This window comes from Ambystoma mexicanum, chromosome 2p (assembly GCF_040938575.1).
Source record: "Ambystoma mexicanum isolate Mex_15411 chromosome 2p, UKY_AmexF1_1, whole genome shotgun sequence".
NCBI lineage: Eukaryota > Metazoa > Chordata > Amphibia > Caudata > Ambystomatidae > Ambystoma > Ambystoma mexicanum.
Genome location: NC_090923.1, coordinates 963,102,676 through 963,121,278, shown reverse-complemented (window position 1 = coordinate 963,121,278; position 18,603 = coordinate 963,102,676). Strand labels below are relative to the sequence as shown.

The window sequence follows — 18,603 nt, the reverse complement described above, 5'->3', positions numbered from 1 at the left end:
AGGAGGTGCGATCCTGCACCACGAACCAGGATCGCTGAACCTGAAGGCCTGGCTCCTGCAGCATTAGAATTCGGGTGTTACGACCTTCCCGCGGACTACAAGGAGGTGCTTGCCAAGCGAGAGCTTAGTCCACTCTTAAATGCTACGGATATAAATGGAAGAGGTTCAACGTTTGGTGCCGTGCAGAGAAGAACGATACTCTAGGAGTCACGGCTCCGCAGGTGCTGCCGTATCTACTGTCGTTGGCCAAAGCAGGTTTGGCCCATGCTTCTATCAAAGTGTATCTGGCGGCTATCTCCCGCTACACCAGATTTCCAGGACGATCGTCATTGTGGTCACATCGTCTGGTTAAGGAGTTCGTCAAGGGACTATTCTGTTCGTTCCCGCCGGTGAAGGCTCCGGCCCCGGCGTGGGAGCTCAATGTGGTGCTGACTAGGCTCATGGGCCCTCTATTCATGCCTATGAAGACAGTTCAACTAACATTTTTGTCATGGAAGACAGCGTTCCTCATGGCCATCACCTCTGCACGACGAGTGGGAAAGATTCAGGTGCTGTCCTGTAAGCCACCTTACTTGACTTTTCATGACACAAGGATGGTGCGCTGCGGACGCACCCCTCTTTCATGCCGAAGGTACCGTCAGACTCATCTAAACGAGCCCTTGGTGTTACCTGCATTTTTTCCAATGCCTTGGTCTTCGGCTGAAAGGAATTTGCACTCGCTGGATGTGGCTAGAGCGCATAGGTTCTACGTGGACCGCACGAAGGGTTTCCGGAAGACGTTGCACCTTTTTGTGAACTTTGGTCCTGTGAACCATGGGAGGGCCTTCTCCAAGGCTTCCATTTCCAGGTGGCTCTCCGGCTGCATCACCCATTGTCACCGGTTGGCAAACCGACCGTTGCATGGCTGTCCGAGAGCCCATTCAACCAGAGCAATCGCTGCAACTACGGCATTCCCGTCTGGTGTGTCCCTGCTCGACATCTGCAGGGCTGCTACGTGGAGGTTGACGCACATCTTCACGATATTCCCTGCGTCGACAGGGATTCCAGGGAGGAGTCCAGAGTCGGTCAAGCAGTGCTGTGCAACCTGTTCACTTGAAGGTGAGTTTGGTGAGGAGGTAAGAGGTGCTTATTTTGAGCCTTTGCCACCTCCCGTGGTTGTGCATGTGTTACTGCTATGTATTCTTTATTCATGAGCATGTGAATCCATGCCAGACCCCATGCTGGAGAAGGAACAAGTTACTTACCTGTAACTGTTGTTCTCCAGCATGGGTCTGGCATGGATTCACATGCAAACCCTCCCCCTACCCCTCTGCGGCTCTTCTCTTGGTCCTACTGCCACTTTACGTGCTACCAAATCTGAAGATGGCTGCCAGAGGCGGGGCTTAGGTAGAGGGCAGTCATTGGCTGGGGGCAGTATGATCTAGAGTTCAGTGATTAGTTATTAGGAGAAAGACAGTTCAGAAATTAAACTGATTTTTTCTTTACCAAGGATTCCCAGCCTGACAAAGGGGAATATTCATGAGCATGTGAATCCATGCCAGACCCATGCTGGAGAACAACAGATACAGGTAAGAAACGTGTTCCATATTTGCACACAATGCTTTTAAATGAAGATGTAGTGCTGGGAGGGATATACACAGAAGACATGAGGGACACACCTCCACCAGACTGGTTCAGTCTGTTATTAACTTGACATTTATAACCAGCAGGAAGAAGACTATCAACCAAAGTCGCATCGTCATCTGAGAGCCGGAATTCCCTCAGACTTAATGCTCCAAGGTGTGGAGGGACTTTTAATGCTATCACTGGGATCATTATGTGACTTGATCTCTCAGACTCTACTTTCTGGGCAGTTAGAAATGTATTTACTGCAGGTGAAGAGATTTCCAGTGATGAGCCCGAAAACTCTCTAATTTGTCACTGGAGATGACATTTTTCCATCAGTAATGAGTCAAAAGAAATCAAGTTTTGCTTTTGTTGGTGTGGCTTCAGACTCCCTAGCAGAGGATAGATTGGAGTAACAGCGACGTCATTTAGGGGTCGCAACTGCGACCCCTGAGGTCTCCCTTGCTACCACTGTGGTCTCCCTTACTACCCCTAAAATATATATTTTTTTTAATACTTTTTTTTATTTTATTTTTTATGCAACCTCCTGGGCCGTGGGCAGCACCATTTGGCTCTTCGCTTCTGGAGTGGCTAGCTTTCTTGTTCTGGCCTCTTAAAAACAAAAAAAAAACAGGGATTCCACAAGTTTAGCACTTTCAGCAGTGTCCCTAAATAGGAAAGAATAGGAATAACAAATAATGTGTCTTTCTGGAATTCTATACAATAATTGCTGAACTCATTAAAGGTTTATTTCAGGCACACTTCTGGGGGTGAATCACTGATTTCGTCTGTTCTTAAACACCTCAACTCAGCCTTTCATCCTTCTGAAGTCATTAAATGAGTACCAACACAGGTTGGGTGATATTGTATGTATCTTTGTTCTACATAAAGCGCGTAAGAGTAAGTGCTATATAATAACACATTATTATCATTTGGTCATGGACGTCTGCTTGCATTCACAGTAATTTGGTAATATGGGCCAATACACACTGATCTTAACGATACACATGGTGATCCATTCTTGTATGAAATGTATATCATATTATAGTGATATCTAAACCAAATTTACGTAGCGAATTTAGGAACAATTGTATGTGATGCAACTTCCTGTTTTGTCAAGGGGTGAAAGGTCGTGTTCCATCGCTTCACGTGATATCACTTTGGGGTGGGGTCAAATGACAATACTTCCTGTGATGTCATCAGAGGTCATGTTTCTGTGATGTCACGTCCACTACCCCTGGCCTTTTGGTGAATTGACATCCCTGGGTTGAAGTCGGATAACTGTGTGTTGATTATGTCTTCATAAATTAGATGGCTTTATTACAACACGGGTCAGAACATGTTTGCATACTTTTAGTTAGAATCATGCTGATTTTGAAACAGGTGACTTTTTTTAATTTATGAAGGATTCTAAATGTCTCCTCAGATCTATGAGGATACCTTTAGGAAGGTTTTTCTTTTTTTTGACCTTGTCAGAGCACCTTACCCTAACCATCTTATATGCACATTAGGGTTGCAGCGACAAACACAATGAAAAATATACAATAGAGTGAAAAATATTTTGCAAAGTGCCCCAAAACCTCCACAGTCCCCAATATATACAATGATCCTAGAAATGATAAGACTTTGCTTAGAGAACAATATCTTTCTCTTCAATGATGAATTATTCCATCAAATTCAGGGAACCGCAATGGGCACCACATTTGCCCCATCCTATGCAAATCTTTTGATGGGGAAATGGGAGAAAACCGTGGTATGGGCTGAAGGAAATGAGCCCTTCACCGATAAAATCATTTTGTGGCTACGCTACATAGACGATTTATTCATTGTATGGAATAGTACAGCTCAAACTTGGAAAGAGTTTGTTAAATTCCTCAATGTTAATGAACTGAACTTACAATTCACTGAACAACATAGTGAACAATCTATCGTCTTTTTGGATGTGAAGGTAAAAATTACTGATCAAAAAATTGGGTGTGAATTGCATCGGAAGACAACTGGAGCCAATATCCCATTGCATGCCAATAGTGCACACCCTAAAAGTCTTTTATGGAGCATCCCATATGGAGAGTTCATTCGAATCAGAAGGAATTGCAGTGATGTGAAAGACTTTGATTCAGCAAGTAAAATTACAGCTCACAATTTCCTTAAACAGCGATATCCCAAACAGGTAATTGAAAGATCCTACCTGAAGGTCAGAGCTATGAATCGACAAACTCTGTTGACAACATCACAAACTGATCTTCGGAACTCTACAGACAAAGATACTACCAGGTTAATACTGACCTTCGGGAGCCATTCTACTATTATAAGAAACATAATCACCAAGTATTGGAAAGTCCTCAAGGTGGATAAAGATCTAGGAAGTATGCTAAATGCATGGCCATATATTACTTTCCGGAAAAGTCTGGCCATCAAAGATTTGGTGGTTCAAAGCTATATGGCCTCCGAAGATGTATCCACAGGAACCAATTGGCTTACAGGGGGACAAAAAGGCTTCTTTAAGTGTTGCAAATGCAAAGCATGCAAATATGCGTTCAATTGCAGAAGCTATATTCATCCAATCCTCCAGACTCAAATACAAATAGCCAGTAGAATCACCTGTGAGTCGGAACTGGTAGTATATGTTCTGAAGTGTCCATGCTCTAAATGGTATGTTGGCAGCACTAAGTGAAAATTAAAAATGCGTATTTTGCAACATATCAGAGCTATTGTCAACAAAGATCACGCATATCCCATGGCCAAACATTTCACAGAGTGCCACAATGGAGATCCAAGCACTCTGAGGTTTTTTGGTGTTCATAAAGTTATCTGCGGCCCGAGAGGTGGTGATAATGAGAAATTGCTACGACAAGAGGAGACCAGACATATTATAGATTTTGAGAGCAAAACCCCGATGGGCCACAATGTGGACGAAGAGCTGTACACTTTTTTGGGAACTTAAAATGTGCTAGTTAGCCATTACACTACCTCCCTTTTGGTTGTATATAGTATTGCTCAAACAGTCTGACTCCAATAGGCCATACATTTGTTGGCCGTTTTATTTGTATTTTTTACAGCCAAGGCAAAATTGTTGTCCCTCTCCTGAACATTGTGTTCATGATCTAGTTTTCCTGACTATGTTCCTGTGTCTTTTTGCCTTTCTTCCCCTTAGGTTTTGTGTGGGTTAATTTTTTAATTTTATTTTCTTTCTACATGTCACCCATAAACACAGTTTATAATGAAATATCAAATTGAGGTGCATCTTTCTGTGATACACAATATCTGCTTATACATGACTGCAAAGTAGATTTGATTCTAGTCACATAAGGTCCTTCGAGCATTTATGAATCAAGAGTAATGTTGTGCTATGTAGTAGTATTGATTTTAAGCAAAACACTTCCACTTTAATTGATGGTTGCAAGACAATGTCTGGTCATCGAATTATGCTGCTAAAATATTGCACTATGCACTAGCACTTTACTACTAAAAGCTGCCATGCGCGTGCACTTTAATTACAAATTGTCTTTTATGTATATGAAACTACATAATGCCACACCATTACCTTGTATAACAATATCTTAGTTATGTGGTTTTTGCAAAAAAACTTGAAATACCACATTACACCTACATGTGTATTATTATTAATAGCGTCACTATGATGCTTATTTAATGTCCATTGCTCGAATCAGGCGAGGTGTGCAATACCTTGTAAAATACTCTGATTTTCCGAATTATTTTAAAATTGAGATGGAATGTATATTGATATATGTACTATCTGGTAAAATCTATTAGGTGTTGGAAAGTATTGTCTACATGCAGACATGGTGCTAGAATTGCATTTTGCACTGTGTAAAATGGCCGAATGTAAAAACGACATCTCTGTAAATCACCTTTTCTGTGTTCATTTGGTATGCCATGGGTTAAAAGAGCTCCCACAACAGGGTGGAGCTATTGTGAACAAGCCACAGGAGTGTGGTGAAACGCGTCAGGTAGCCTCCCCTTGCTACTGGGAATCCGTTTATCTACTGCAAATAATCTTTTAATTAAAACTTGAAACCTTTTAAAAGCTAATTTTTTGCTGTGCAGTGGTTTGATTTTGCTTTCCTATTATTGGATCTTTTCGGCGAGCACTGCTTGCTGGACATTGATGGATTTCGTTAACTAAAGGGAGTGCAGCTTTCAAAGGAACTTGACCTCGCGGTCTGTGTTTACTTTTCAATTTCACATATATATATATATATATATATATATATATATATTAGAAAAAGGACATAGGTGTAAGTGATAGCCTCATAAATCAAGGGGAAACAGTAAATTGCCCGAGCACATATGTATATGTACACACATAAGGAGTGAAGAGCCCAAAAGAAAAGCTAAAACAGTGCAGGTGCAGTTACGCAGTTTCTACTGTCTCAGCACTGGCCTGAGGACCGGAAGTGAGTTTGGTTGTTGGGGCAGGAACAGTGACCAGATGTGTGCTGCTCTAATCTGCAGGAGCGGAAATTGAAACATTGCCCTGGCCCTATGAGGGAAGTGATGTCAGAGATCCCACCCAGACATGGACAGGTGTGCTACTTGTGGAAATGCTTGCTGGGAAAAGCTGGGCCTGGCAAGCCAATACAAAACGGTATGTCCACTGCAGCCTGTAGTTTTGCTGCATGCCAAGTCCATTAACCCTTATGCGTGGCCAGCCATGATTTGCGAATGGGACATAATAAAAATTGGCAATGAAGTGGTAAGTGGGTATACTGAAAACCAGGCTTTATGTGCTGACCGGGCATAATGGAAACTTGAAAATGTCAATGACCTGCTAAGTGGGCATGATGTAATTTGATGTCTGAACCTAATGTGGACTGGTCATCATGTTCTAAGTGGGAACTGTACACTGATAGTGATGTGTTAACTGGGCATACTGTAAAATCGCCAATGATGTCCAAGTTGGGTTAAAATTACTTAAAAGATACAATAAGGCTACATCAACCATATCAACTGTACTTACTGCAACTCAATCATTTTCGAAATGGCCTTCCTATAATTATGTTCCGGATGCATTCTTCAATGAATTCATATATCAGTGATATGTTAATAAACTAAACATGGATACTCCTTGTAGTAGTCCAGTTGATGTTTGTATAATCATCATATTTAAGAATATGAATTGTTTGTTTCGGCTCATTTAAAACCCGAGATGCAGGATGCGGGGGAGCCAATGCAGAAACTTCTCCGGTAATGCATGTTCTACGTGAAACGGAAAGGATATCTACACTGCCGCTGCACCACAACAGACCCCGCTTCCAAATCAGGGTCCCAGAGAATCCTGCGGGGTTCTCTTCAACAACAGTGGAAATCCCAGTTCCCCAATTTAAGGCCTATGTCCACATAGAGCTAAATGCTGCACACCGAGAAGGGACCCTTGGCCTGGACAAAACTATCCTCCATTCTTACCAAGGCTCTGTCATGATGGCAATTTTATATCTAGATAGCGGTCAGCCCTATTTTATTGAATTGTAGCTCTTGGTCAGTGAAGTTTGCTGCAATACCAGGCTTGCTGTGTGAATCCTTTAACAGCAGCAACCAAAACATTGATTATTTTTCAATGGGGCCATTGCCCAGGGTTGGCATGAAGGTTGCTTTCTTGGTGTGGCATGGAGAAGCCCCAGTCTCACTGCGAGTCCATGGTAAACCAGAGCCCGTAATCCACAATGGAAGCCTAATAATGCCTATCCATAACGAATGAGAAATGGGGTAAAACACATGGATGCACCTACCTGCTCTAGTTTAAACTCGTGAACTCCAACGCAATATACTCGGGCTCCCATTGCGCGGGCCTTGTTAGCCTACGGAAGAAAGAAGACATGAGCTCAGCCACACCGAGGCAAACCGCAAAGCGAATGCAGACACAGCGGCTGTCCTGCGCACCTACCTCCTGCTCTGCGAACTGCGGCACAAGGCCGTCCAACTTCCCGTCAGTCAAAGCGATGATCACGCTGGAGCTGCTTCCCGCCTTTTTGATCTGCTGATTTGCCTGAAAAGAGTGATGTTTCAAATTAATATTTCATAACCTACCAACGCAGTCACCCTTTTTTGTCCCTGCATCCCATGTTTTGCGTTGGCAAACAAAAGATTGCGGCCTCTAATTTGACACAAAATGTGTGTGTTCATTTTTTTTTTAACTTTGTTTATTGTCATTTTACATAACAAACATAGCGTAGAAATCAAAAACATCCAATAAACAAGAGAATAAAGACCCCTAAACACCAACCCTCACCCCGCTACCTACTCCCAGTATTATAAACAGGTTCCGAATGCCCACCTTTGACCACAGTTTCAGACCGGATATTGAAGAGCTCCACCGAAAGCACCATAATTATATACACTCATTGCAACATTCCACCATTCCAGTGTCTTAAACGCACATAGTCTCTGACGATGCCCTCACGCGGGGGCATTGACCATATGTGGAACAAGCTGGGACTACACAGTTAACCAGTAACTTGCTCATCTCTCCCGGCCATGTAGCTTCTAAAGGGTTAATTTGTACTCATATAGCAAAAAAAGCAATACTTGTAGTTGTTTTTACTCTAAGAAGAACGCATAATTGCACTCCTATATTTGCAAATCTTGCTAAATGTACATTCTGGTCCTCATTGAAAACACCTTGGTTTATACAGAATCATGTTCTAGTTCTAGGTTTACAAAAGGTTCGGGATTAATCTTGGACTATTCCCCCACCCATCAGGTGAATCACAGGTAGCAATCAGACTGTGAAGTAGTGGTTTCGTCCTTCACTGTATTACTGGGTCCGTTTACGGTCATTATTTTGCTTAGTTTCCTATACAATGTTCGTCTTGTCTGCTAAAGCTTTTACTTTAAAGGAAGCTGTCAGTAAGATTGCTTAGTCTGATAATGCACGTGCTTCCTAGAAATGTCCGTTGGTCTCTGGGGTGATTTCTGAATGATTGACTCAGGCTTTCCTCCTTCAAAGTTTGAAAAGGCGAGTCTGATCATAACGCCTCAGACCGGCATCAGGAGGCCATGTGGTTTGAAGATGTACACTGTTCAGTCGTGTGTAGTAAACATTAAGTCAGCCGTTTCAGTTAAGCATTCAGCACCCACGTTCTCTCATATGGAACGGAAGCAGCAGCAACTTCTACTGGACTACGACCTCCCTTGTCATACATAGGGATAACTGCTGGACCCATATGCAGGCAAACTTACATTTGTTGTGTTGGGATGTGGCTGTATGTCTAGTCGGACCCCTTCCTCACCATGAATTATTACAACACAACATTTGGTCAAGTGTTGGCAATAAAAGGCCACAGGTTTTTATTGTTACAGATATGGTTATGGAACATAAACAAGATTTCCATATTAGTACTCATATATTACTTTTGGGCACCGGGTCCTGAGGTTAACCCCTCAGGCCCGTGCCGCCTTCTTTGTCCCACGACTTGTTGTGGTCACTGTACGGTGTCCTGGTTTTCCTGCTGTTCTTCTCCCTTTCTAGGGTGGGAGGGTTTGCAGAAAAGAAAAAGAGAGAGACGCTGAGTACACAGTGAACACTCTGGATGTTTGGGTCCCCGTGCAGGGTCCACAAACAGCATGTACCTTTCTGAGCTGAAAGCAGCTCCTTATATAGAACCCAGGGGTAGTCCCTGGGTCTTTGTGGTGTATCTGTGGGGGCTGTGAGGCCAGCCCACAGGCTGGCCTGCAGCCGACATTCTGAGCCCCTGGGAGGGGCTCCTCTTTGTTGTTCCCCTGCCTGACCTTGCTTCCCCTGGGTGCTTAGCACCCATTTGTTGTTGTGGAAGGGTGAGGTGTTTTTTCACACCTCACCCTTCCTGCACTTAGCAATGCGGAGACAGCGTGTCTCCTTGCTGTTGGGGGAAGAGAGGGGAGCTGAGCCAAGGGAGACGGTTGCTGCCTCTCTCCTGGGCCTGCTGCCATGGGGCAGAAGTTACCCGGCCTCGCTTGGGGCTGCCCAGCAGCGTTGCCCAAAAGCAGCTGCCAGAAGTTCCAGAGCACATGGCCTGATGGCAATTTTGCTTGAGGTTACGGAAGCGGGCTAGCAAATATATATGAAACCATGGTGGGCCAGGAGGAGTCCTCGTAGGTAGGTAGCCCTTGGATGACTGACATTATGCCCCATCGAGAGACCTGGTGCCCTAGACACCTCATAGAAGCGTAGCAGCCTCTGCCAAAGTAGCGATGTGGACTGTTGTGACTAAAGCACGCCTCTGTGCCGTCACGTGTTGTTGATTGGGGGATCGCAGCACATCTCCCACAGGGACGTCTGTGATCACATGACATGTCTCAATAAAAAGGGTGAGCGTCTTCCTGTTCGTAAGTTACCTTTACTCTTAAACTGACTCTGTGTGCATTTATTGTATGTGTGTTGGAGTAGGGCCCGGCCTCCCTGGAGCACTTTACAACTGGCAACGATGATGCCAGTAACTCGTGTGTGCGCCGGCCTCCCTGGTCCACACTGTGCCTCTCCTTGCTTGATGGTCTCTCGGTGCAGGAGGAATCCTGCAAGGCAGCCGGGAGGGAGAGCTGGAGAAGAACTGTTGCTCGCCGAGCCTGCATAGCCTGCAACCCCTGTGAGTGACAACGAGGGTCGCGCATCAAAAAATAAAAAGACCCCGTGGTCTGCAAACAACATGGAGTGGTCATGTTTTGTAATCCCCTGTGATCCCACCTCGGCGTTCTTCTCTGTGGTGGAGCGCAGGGCGGGGAAGTAACTAGACTGTCTTCAAGTGCGCCCACAGCGGGTGTTGGCACTCAGCAGCCAACATTCCCCATTGCAGCTCTCGGTTGGAGAGTGCTCGTGTGGCAGGGTGAGGAGTCTGGGGGGAAAAGCCCCAAGAGTGGGAGAAATGCAACACAGTGGGTGTGTGCAGCTTGCAGACATTGCCCTGGGGCAGCTGCTGTGTGGGAGAAGGGCAGGAAGACAACTGACAGGCCCAAACGCCCCAACCCAGCATTGTGTCAAGGTCAACAATCTGGGGGAGAATCACCCCAGAAGAAGCAACATATCAACAGACAAGTGCCCGCCAGCTATCTGTGTCTTTCCACGGGTACCCAGCACTAGTGCCCACCAGCTATTCGTGTCACCCAAGGGGCCCAGCACCAGTGCACATCTGTGGGGGCAGCAACCAAACACAGGGACCTCGGCTGCTATGGCCTGCAGGAGGGTGCTGGTGCGGCAGAGTAAGAGGGATCCAAAGGGAGTACGCCTGCAGAGTAAGAAGGTCTGCAGGGTCCCATCATGCTGCTTGGCTCCATGCAGCAGTGGCAGATGGGCCGATGCCCAAGGGGCAGGGCTCACAACACCAAGATGCCGAAATTTCCTGACACCAAGCCCAAGGGCCATTGTACTGCCCGCAGACATGTCGTTTCAAAGCCACCCGGTGCAAGAATTCGATATGAAGGCAAACCCAGCAACCCTAGGCCCAAGTTGGACACACTGGCTGGAGAGGCTAGACATGTTTTTCAAAGTGGCTGAAATAACTGCTGATGCCAAAGGGAAGACACTCCTGCTGTTCTACACAGGGAGCAACGTTCATAAATTGTACAGAGTGCTGCCACCAGGCGATGGGTCGTACCGAGCTGCGGGGAGGGCACTGTTCACTGCTTTGCCCCAATGGTCAATATTGACTACGAACAGGCTGCGCAGAGTTACAGCTCCGACAGGATGCTCAGGGGCCTGCACAGTCCATTGATACATTCTACACCCAGCTGCGCCAAATGGCAGCAACGTGCGCATTTCTTGATGAAGAACAAGAGTTGCAGGGCCAGATAATTCTACAAGTTGCGCACACAGATAGTGAAGAAACCAGGAATTCCGCTGGCGCAAATTCTCAAACTAGCAAGAGCTAGCCAATGTGTGGTCGACCCAAATTGAGGTGGCTATGAAAGGGATGCAAGTGGAGGAGGTACACGCTGTCAGGATCCCGAGCAAGAATGCTCCTCCAGTGACGGGGGCCGTGCTGAAGCCACGCAAAAGAGGGGCTAGGATGAGGCACCCCAGAGACTGTCTGAATTCTGCAGAGGAGGGTTGCCACATGTAGGGCCATATCTGGCGGTGGGGTGGCATTGTGGTAGTTGCCACATGGCAGGAAATTATGCCAACCTCTGCAAGACCTCCTGGGTGTCCATTACCGGGGCCAGCGAGCCTGAGTCATGGAGAAACAGGCAGGCTGAATAAGCCACCAACATGGCACTCATCGCGGAGAACGCTAATTGGCCGGAGGAGGGAGTAAGAGAACACAAAAACGAGGACAAAGTTATAGCCCTAGTTGAGTAGCATTATGATGTCGAGGACGTATTCTTCCTTTCAGAGCAGGTGCCAAGACCACTGGCAAGTGACCTATGGGTGGCAGAGCAGAAAAGACAGAAGAAGAGGGCAGAGAAGGCCCATGCCTGCCAGCACAGATGTGCGGGTGGCCAGGGCTAACTGCGCAGATGAACGCTGGAGCTGAGTCGTATCGATGTTATAAAAGTTTATGTTGAAGTTTTGTGTTCCTACCCTTGGCATGGGAAGTTGTTAAGGACTCCAGGGAGGCTGGGCCCCACGCCAGCACACATACAATGGCCCCACGCCAGCACACATACAATGGCCCCACGCCAGCACACATACAATACATGCACACAGAGTCAGCTTAAGAGTAAAGGTAACTGGTGATCGGGAAGCCGCTCGCCCTTTGTATTGAGACATGTCAAGCGATCACAGCCATCACTGTAGGAGACGTGCTGCGATCCCCCAAGCAACAACACGTGACAGCACAGAGGCATGCTTCAGTCACAACAGGGATGAGGGGAGAGGTCAAAGGCGGAAACAGTGGCATGATATGGGTTTTGCACTAGGGGGTTTACAAGACTCTGGATTGGCGGAGAGTTATGAGGGAATGGGCCAGTAGAGCAGCCAATAGGCAGTCTTGTAAGTAAAACGTGACCCTAGCTCAGGAGCCCTGTAAGGCACAGTGCACAGACTACTTATGTCATTAAAGTTGAGTCACCAATGTCTCTTATGCTTGACAAAAGTGAGCTTTCATAAGGGGTTAAACATTAACTCTCACATTCGACACTAAAAGCAATTAACCATTTCACTGCTGCTGCCTTTGCACACACAGAACCCGGATGTTGTTTTCTGACTAATGCAATGCTGCATTTCCGTGGAGGATGCAGCCGCAAGCACACATCAGTGGCAGGAACAATAAATACAAACGTTCATCAATTTCAAAATTAGGTTTTTTTTTTACTTCTAAACAGCAAAATACTTAGGAACTCAACCCATGCTGAGGAAATCCCTGCAGGTTTATATTTTGCACTGTGTAGACTATTAGTGTCAGATAATGGTGTTTCCCGTCTTATGTGAGTCAACGGGACTACAATGAGACATAGTAAATGTAAAGGTTTTTATAACTGAGCACATGCTAAAGAATCTATGGGTCTGTGGCCGATCTTGCTCTCATTGATTGGCTGGTAGCGTGCCCGCGAGGCAGGTGACCGCAGATGCTTATCGACACTGCAACGTTTATGGAGGGACACCACAGATGTCTCCGTTTCCATAAAGACTGTGCTCTCCACAGGCACTTAAGCACAAAAGGCGCATTTTAGAAAACCAGGCCTCGAAGCATAGGAAAGTAATATTTGTGTTGATTCTGCTCACCTTAAAAAAACATCTAGCTGTCCCTTTCAGAGACTGGCCTACTGGGAGGGCTCACTAAAACAGAGGGTGCATTTTTGTCCATGGTATTTTGAGTGAGCCACGTGCATCCAGGCTTTAATGCCTAGTCACTCGTGGATAGGGGATGTAGTGAATAGGGGATGCCATGCGTAGTTTGTTTTCATTATGATGCAACCCTAATTTCTTTGAAAAAAATCGACCCCGGGATTACGCCCAAAATTGAAATGACACTGAAAGGTCATGGTTGAAAAGGGAGACAACGATGGTGTGGGCCAACAGTGTGAAATTGGTCCACAGAATGAGACTGCAGGCTTTTCTTTTCTTTCAAGCTCAGTGGTGGTAAAGCGTGTTTAAAAAGGCTTTTCTCAAGGAATCTACTCAGGAAAACAATGACGTGCAGGAATGCATTTTAAGGCACAGTGCTATCAGTTAATAATATGATATTTTTACCACCTACATATAGTGTAGTCTTTTTTTCTGTTTTCATTCATCATTTGAACAATAACACTTACCAGCTTTAGCCCTTCATGCATATATGTGTCACCAGCCGGTTGCACTTTGCTTAGCTCGTCAAGACCCTTCGCTACTTGTGCCCTACGGAATTTAAACAAACACATTTTTTAATATTGAAGACTTTTTTTTAAAATTAATTGTTCTATTAATATTGTGCAAGAGGAGCAGGTGGCACAGAGAGATGTGAAGCGGCAGGAGGAGCTTTTGGTGCAGGATAAGGTGGTGGTGCAGAAAGATCTGGTTATTGCAGGACGAGGTGAAGGAGGTGGAGAATAAGTTGGCAAAATCGGGGGAAGGTGGAGAAATTAGAAGTTGAATTTGAGAGAAGTAGAATAGGAAGGGGCAAAAGTAGGAGAGGGGAAGTCCTGTGAAGATGCAGGGATAGAATCAGAAAGCCAACATGACAACATAAGTCTATATGTTGTTGGAGAAAACTAAGAGGAGGAAGGAGTTCATGGAGGAACCTCGAGGAGGGTCGATGGCATGAGCTTGAGGGGTAGAGACGAGGTCTAGCACGAGGCCCAAAGGAATGACTTAGCGTCAGCTCAGCTAGGACGTGGCTGTGACTTCTGAACTGTAAGACAGGGAAGTGGACTAGCAGGTGAGTACAGGAGATTTACCTCGGAAAATGTACTTGGCAAACTACTACATCTTGACTTAACCAAGTGGTTTTGCTCCCTCACAAATTAACCAAAATCAAAAGAGGAGAAATCCTGGGACGGGAGTTACAGAACTCCATTTATCCACGAGGAGTAGGGATAACTTATGGAACCGACTTTGATGGAGAATGTTCCCAAACCTTTATGAGGAGTACCCGCAACTAAGACAAGACTGGTCGGGCTCGGAGGGATTAGGTAGAGGAGTAACATTATTTAATGAGGCATTGAGAGATTTCAGACCTCAAATACAGGTGTAGTAGATTCCTTTAGTTTATTGTGAATTGATTTGCATAAAACCTTACACAAATTTTAAAAACAAGATACACAAAGCATAAAATAGAATACAAAATTCATACAATTACAGAGTAAGATCAATCGTGTGCAAAAGACAAACAAGTGCAATGATTAAGGATACATTTTCGTCCCACATAAGTCTAGACCATAACAATTCCTTAGAATGGTCAGATGTAAAACAATCCAATTTCTTAGAAAAGGAAATAGATCTGATTGAAGTCAGAGCTTGGCAATCCAATATCCAATATCTTAACTTTTCTATGGGCGTCTGAGCATTACAAAAATGGCACGTCAACAATAAATCATCAGATGGAGCCATGGATCAGTGTTTAATCCTCTCTTTGGTGTTTATCTGATTCAGTTTGAATCGCAGGTACATATTACGAAACTTGTTACATGGGAAACACCTCAAGTACACTTATAGTTGGTTTCGCCTATGTGGAAACCTAGCATACTCGACGTATGAAGAAAATGTGGACAAGGCTTCGGTAGTCAATCTCCAAGCTTCCTGAGGAGTTTAGATTTTGCCACATCGGAGTTGGACATTAACTCCAGCTCCGACGAGCCAATTCGGTCCAACAGATTATGCATGTAGTCCCTATTCTCAGTGACTGATTTAACAGAACAATCTTCCAAGATTTCGTGCAATTCAGTGAAGAGGGAGTTAGGCTGTGAAAGATCAGCAGTTGCCACCAGTGATGCCGAGCCTGTACAGATGTTACATTCAATTCATGGCGTATAATAGAATTTGGAATGGATTTTGAAAGCCCCAGAACACTCTTCCAAATGAGGACCCGTAAGGAGTCAAGGTATGGGCCCAAGTTTATAGATGCCATATCCAGCCCATTCAGTAGAACTGTCTCAATCTTACCCAGGTATTATTTTAGGATAGGAAGAATGGAAAATCTACACAATTCCACAGAAATCCGCTTCATATGAGATAGCAGAGGTGAAAGCTTATCTTTTAGAATTGCCTTCTACATATTTACGGAGGAAATGTTTGTTAGGTTATAACGTAGATAGCGGAGTGACGCCACCAACTCAACCCTTTCTGTCCCCACAAACCACCACATGGTTTTAGGTTTCTTGTTCATTGGAAAGATGACCACCTTACATTTGGCGTCATTGGCCACCAAATTATTCCTTGCAGTGTAGATGTGAAAAATATTGAGTTTTTGTTGGAGACCACGCCAAGTCCTAGCGAATAGTATAATGCCATCCGCGAAGGCCAACCAATGAATCTTCACGTGACCCAACCTTACAGGTACCACATCATTGGTGCGCCACAAGTCCTCTGTTGAAGGGTGTGGGTGCCAGGATGCAACCCTGTCTAAGACCAAGGTTGTCTGGAATAGGCCTAGAAATCACCCCTTCCCTATTTAAAAACATTTCTCAAGGTGGAGTGTTGATCTAAAAGGGCTATCAACTGCACTAGCTTTGGTGGAACCTTGTATTTGAACAGTTTGTCCCATAATTGCTTGTGAACAACACAGTGAAACGCTGATGACGGGTCCAGCGAGTCCTTATAGATGTTACCACCCTGGTTGGATTTTACCTCATGTATTAGATGTTTCAGTAAGGTGACATTAAGGGACGTGCCCTTGTTTTGCCAAAAACCCACCTGAAAATGAGATAAGATGTCCGACTGCCTCAAGAAGGTATTTAGATCTCTCAGAAACAGAATGGCAAAAACCTTGCTTACCAAGTCGATCTAGACACTAGGCCTATAATTGCCCGGGTCACTCAGGTCTCCCTTTTTGTAGATGCAAATGATAATAGACTGTGACCAAGAGGACAGAACTATATGTGATGCATAGATAAAATCTAAATGTGGCTTTAGAAAGTAGGCCCAAGCAACTGGCTCCTTTTTCAATAGGAAAGGAAAAAGACAGTTTGATTTTGTTTATAATCCAAATCATATCCTCAATTTCCAGGGACAAAGGCCATAGACAAGGCCGTAGACAACAGAGCTAACAAAAGGATCTGGGAAATTCATCAATTTAGCTAGGGTGCAGAATATCTTAGAGAAGAAAGACATCCAGGTGTGTTCTTGGATGGCATCGCCCGTGGAAGAGATGCTAGCTCCCACTTTGTTGTTGATGCAGGCCCAGACTTGTCTTAGTACGGTCCTCAACATGGACTGATTATCACTCAAGTACTTTAAGTATTTGACAAAGTTTCTGTGCCTCTGACAAGCAAGTTTCTTTTGCTTTAAATACTCGACCTCAGAGAGATCCTTACCCTTTAGTAGCTTAATGCCCAGCTGTTTTGGCCCATTAGAAGCTTTGATCCTAGGATTAAAGTAATGCGGATATGTTTTTTTTGTTGGTACTCCAGTCTCAACTGATACCTTTTTGATACTATGTTTAATGCATGTATCCAAAGGTTTGAAACCAACTTGGTCTTGAACCATACTCAATGCCACGGAATCTACACATTGTTGCATATCACCCTGGAATAAAAGCTTAGTTAGCTTGTTGTACATACTCCAATCCCAGAGACAAGCGAGGCCACTCCTATCTGATATAATCGGAACTAACATAGGCCATACTTCATGCTTAGAGATTGATCATTTCAGAGTAAAAGTGATGATCAGATGATCCCCTACAAATGTCCATTTACTACACATAGGTTTCAGGGTTGAAGAGACAAAAGGATAGTCAATCCAAGATACAGAGGAGCCCCTATGCCAGGTGTAATTAAGTGCTGTTGTGGACTGAATGGTGTCTAGTTGTTGCAGATCCCAATCTGACATATAAGCCTCCATGCAAGACCCCACATGAGATTGTTATTGGAGCTCAGGGGGTACAAGAAAGAAAGTTGTAACCCTGATCCTCAGCACAGTTGTCGTTAAAGTCACCCCCCACGATCATCGCGTGGTGGTGGCTCTCCAGCAGCCAGGATTCAAAGATTGATAAAAAGAGATAATGGAATTCAGAAATTGAATGTTTGGCCGGATTCCAAAATATGTTGATTAGTAATAATTGCCCGGCTGCATTCGGCAAGCTGGCGCGAACCGCCAGAATGCCCTCACAGGCAAACCACAAGGTAGAAGTAATATTTAAGTTGATGTCAATCGCAATGGCCAGACCACCACTGGGCCGCCCTTTGGTCGAACGAGTGGCTGGAAAGAAAAAGGTAGAATTCCCCTTTAAATAAAGATTCTCCATATACATTGTTTCCTGGATAAGCAGAATATTACAATTTCGTAAATACATAGAAACATTCCACATATGCCTGAAATTTGTGAAACCACATACATTCCCGGATAGGATCTTGATGTCATGAAGGTTAGGATTGATTTAGGGTCCATGGGTTAGAGACGCAAAGGTTTTAATAGCGGACTCCACCCAGGACCAATCTTGAACCTCTTTGATCCTTGAAAGTAAAATGTACCTCCGATTGTATAGAAGATAGCAGGCGATTGGCCGAACTATCTGGGGTTGTAAGCGATTTAAGTGCCAAAACAGGAGGAGTCAGAAACAACTTCACTGCATCACTAGATTTAAGTTTGTACAAAACATATCCCAAGGAATGAAGAATAGCCCTCTGACCCCAGACCAAATTTGCCACAATTTCAGAGTGAAAGTGAGAAACCATGCGATTGTTATTCACCAAAGGAAGGGAAATAAATTCAATGTCCCCAGAATGTAAAAATCTTAGAGGAGGGATCAGAGTGAATATATCCCACACCTTTGACCGGTTCAGCATTATTGAGCCATACCTCTGCCTATTAACCTCCCAAACTACAATCTTTGATGAACAAGTTACAGTCAGGTTGATTGGTGCTGTCTGATCACTGATTATGTCCATCTGCTTAGACTTTGGAGACAATGTTGACAAGCTGGTAGGACCTGTGCC

The 18,603-nt window shown here is 44.6% G+C and overlaps 1 protein-coding gene across 1 annotated transcript in view; it reads right to left on the bottom strand.

Annotated features, from left to right (window-relative positions):
- The window catches only part of ANTXR2 (ANTXR cell adhesion molecule 2), a 491,546-nt gene that overhangs the window by 396,900 nt on the left and 76,043 nt on the right, over positions 1–18,603 (bottom strand). Inside the window, exons 4-6 of the mRNA XM_069644750.1 lie at positions 13,789–13,870; positions 7,511–7,612; positions 7,356–7,424 (exon numbers count right to left, since the gene is read on the bottom strand). Of these exons, the coding sequence (XP_069500851.1) occupies positions 7,356–7,424; positions 7,511–7,612; positions 13,789–13,870 (253 nt within the window). The remainder of the gene's footprint in view (positions 1–7,355; positions 7,425–7,510; positions 7,613–13,788; positions 13,871–18,603) is intronic.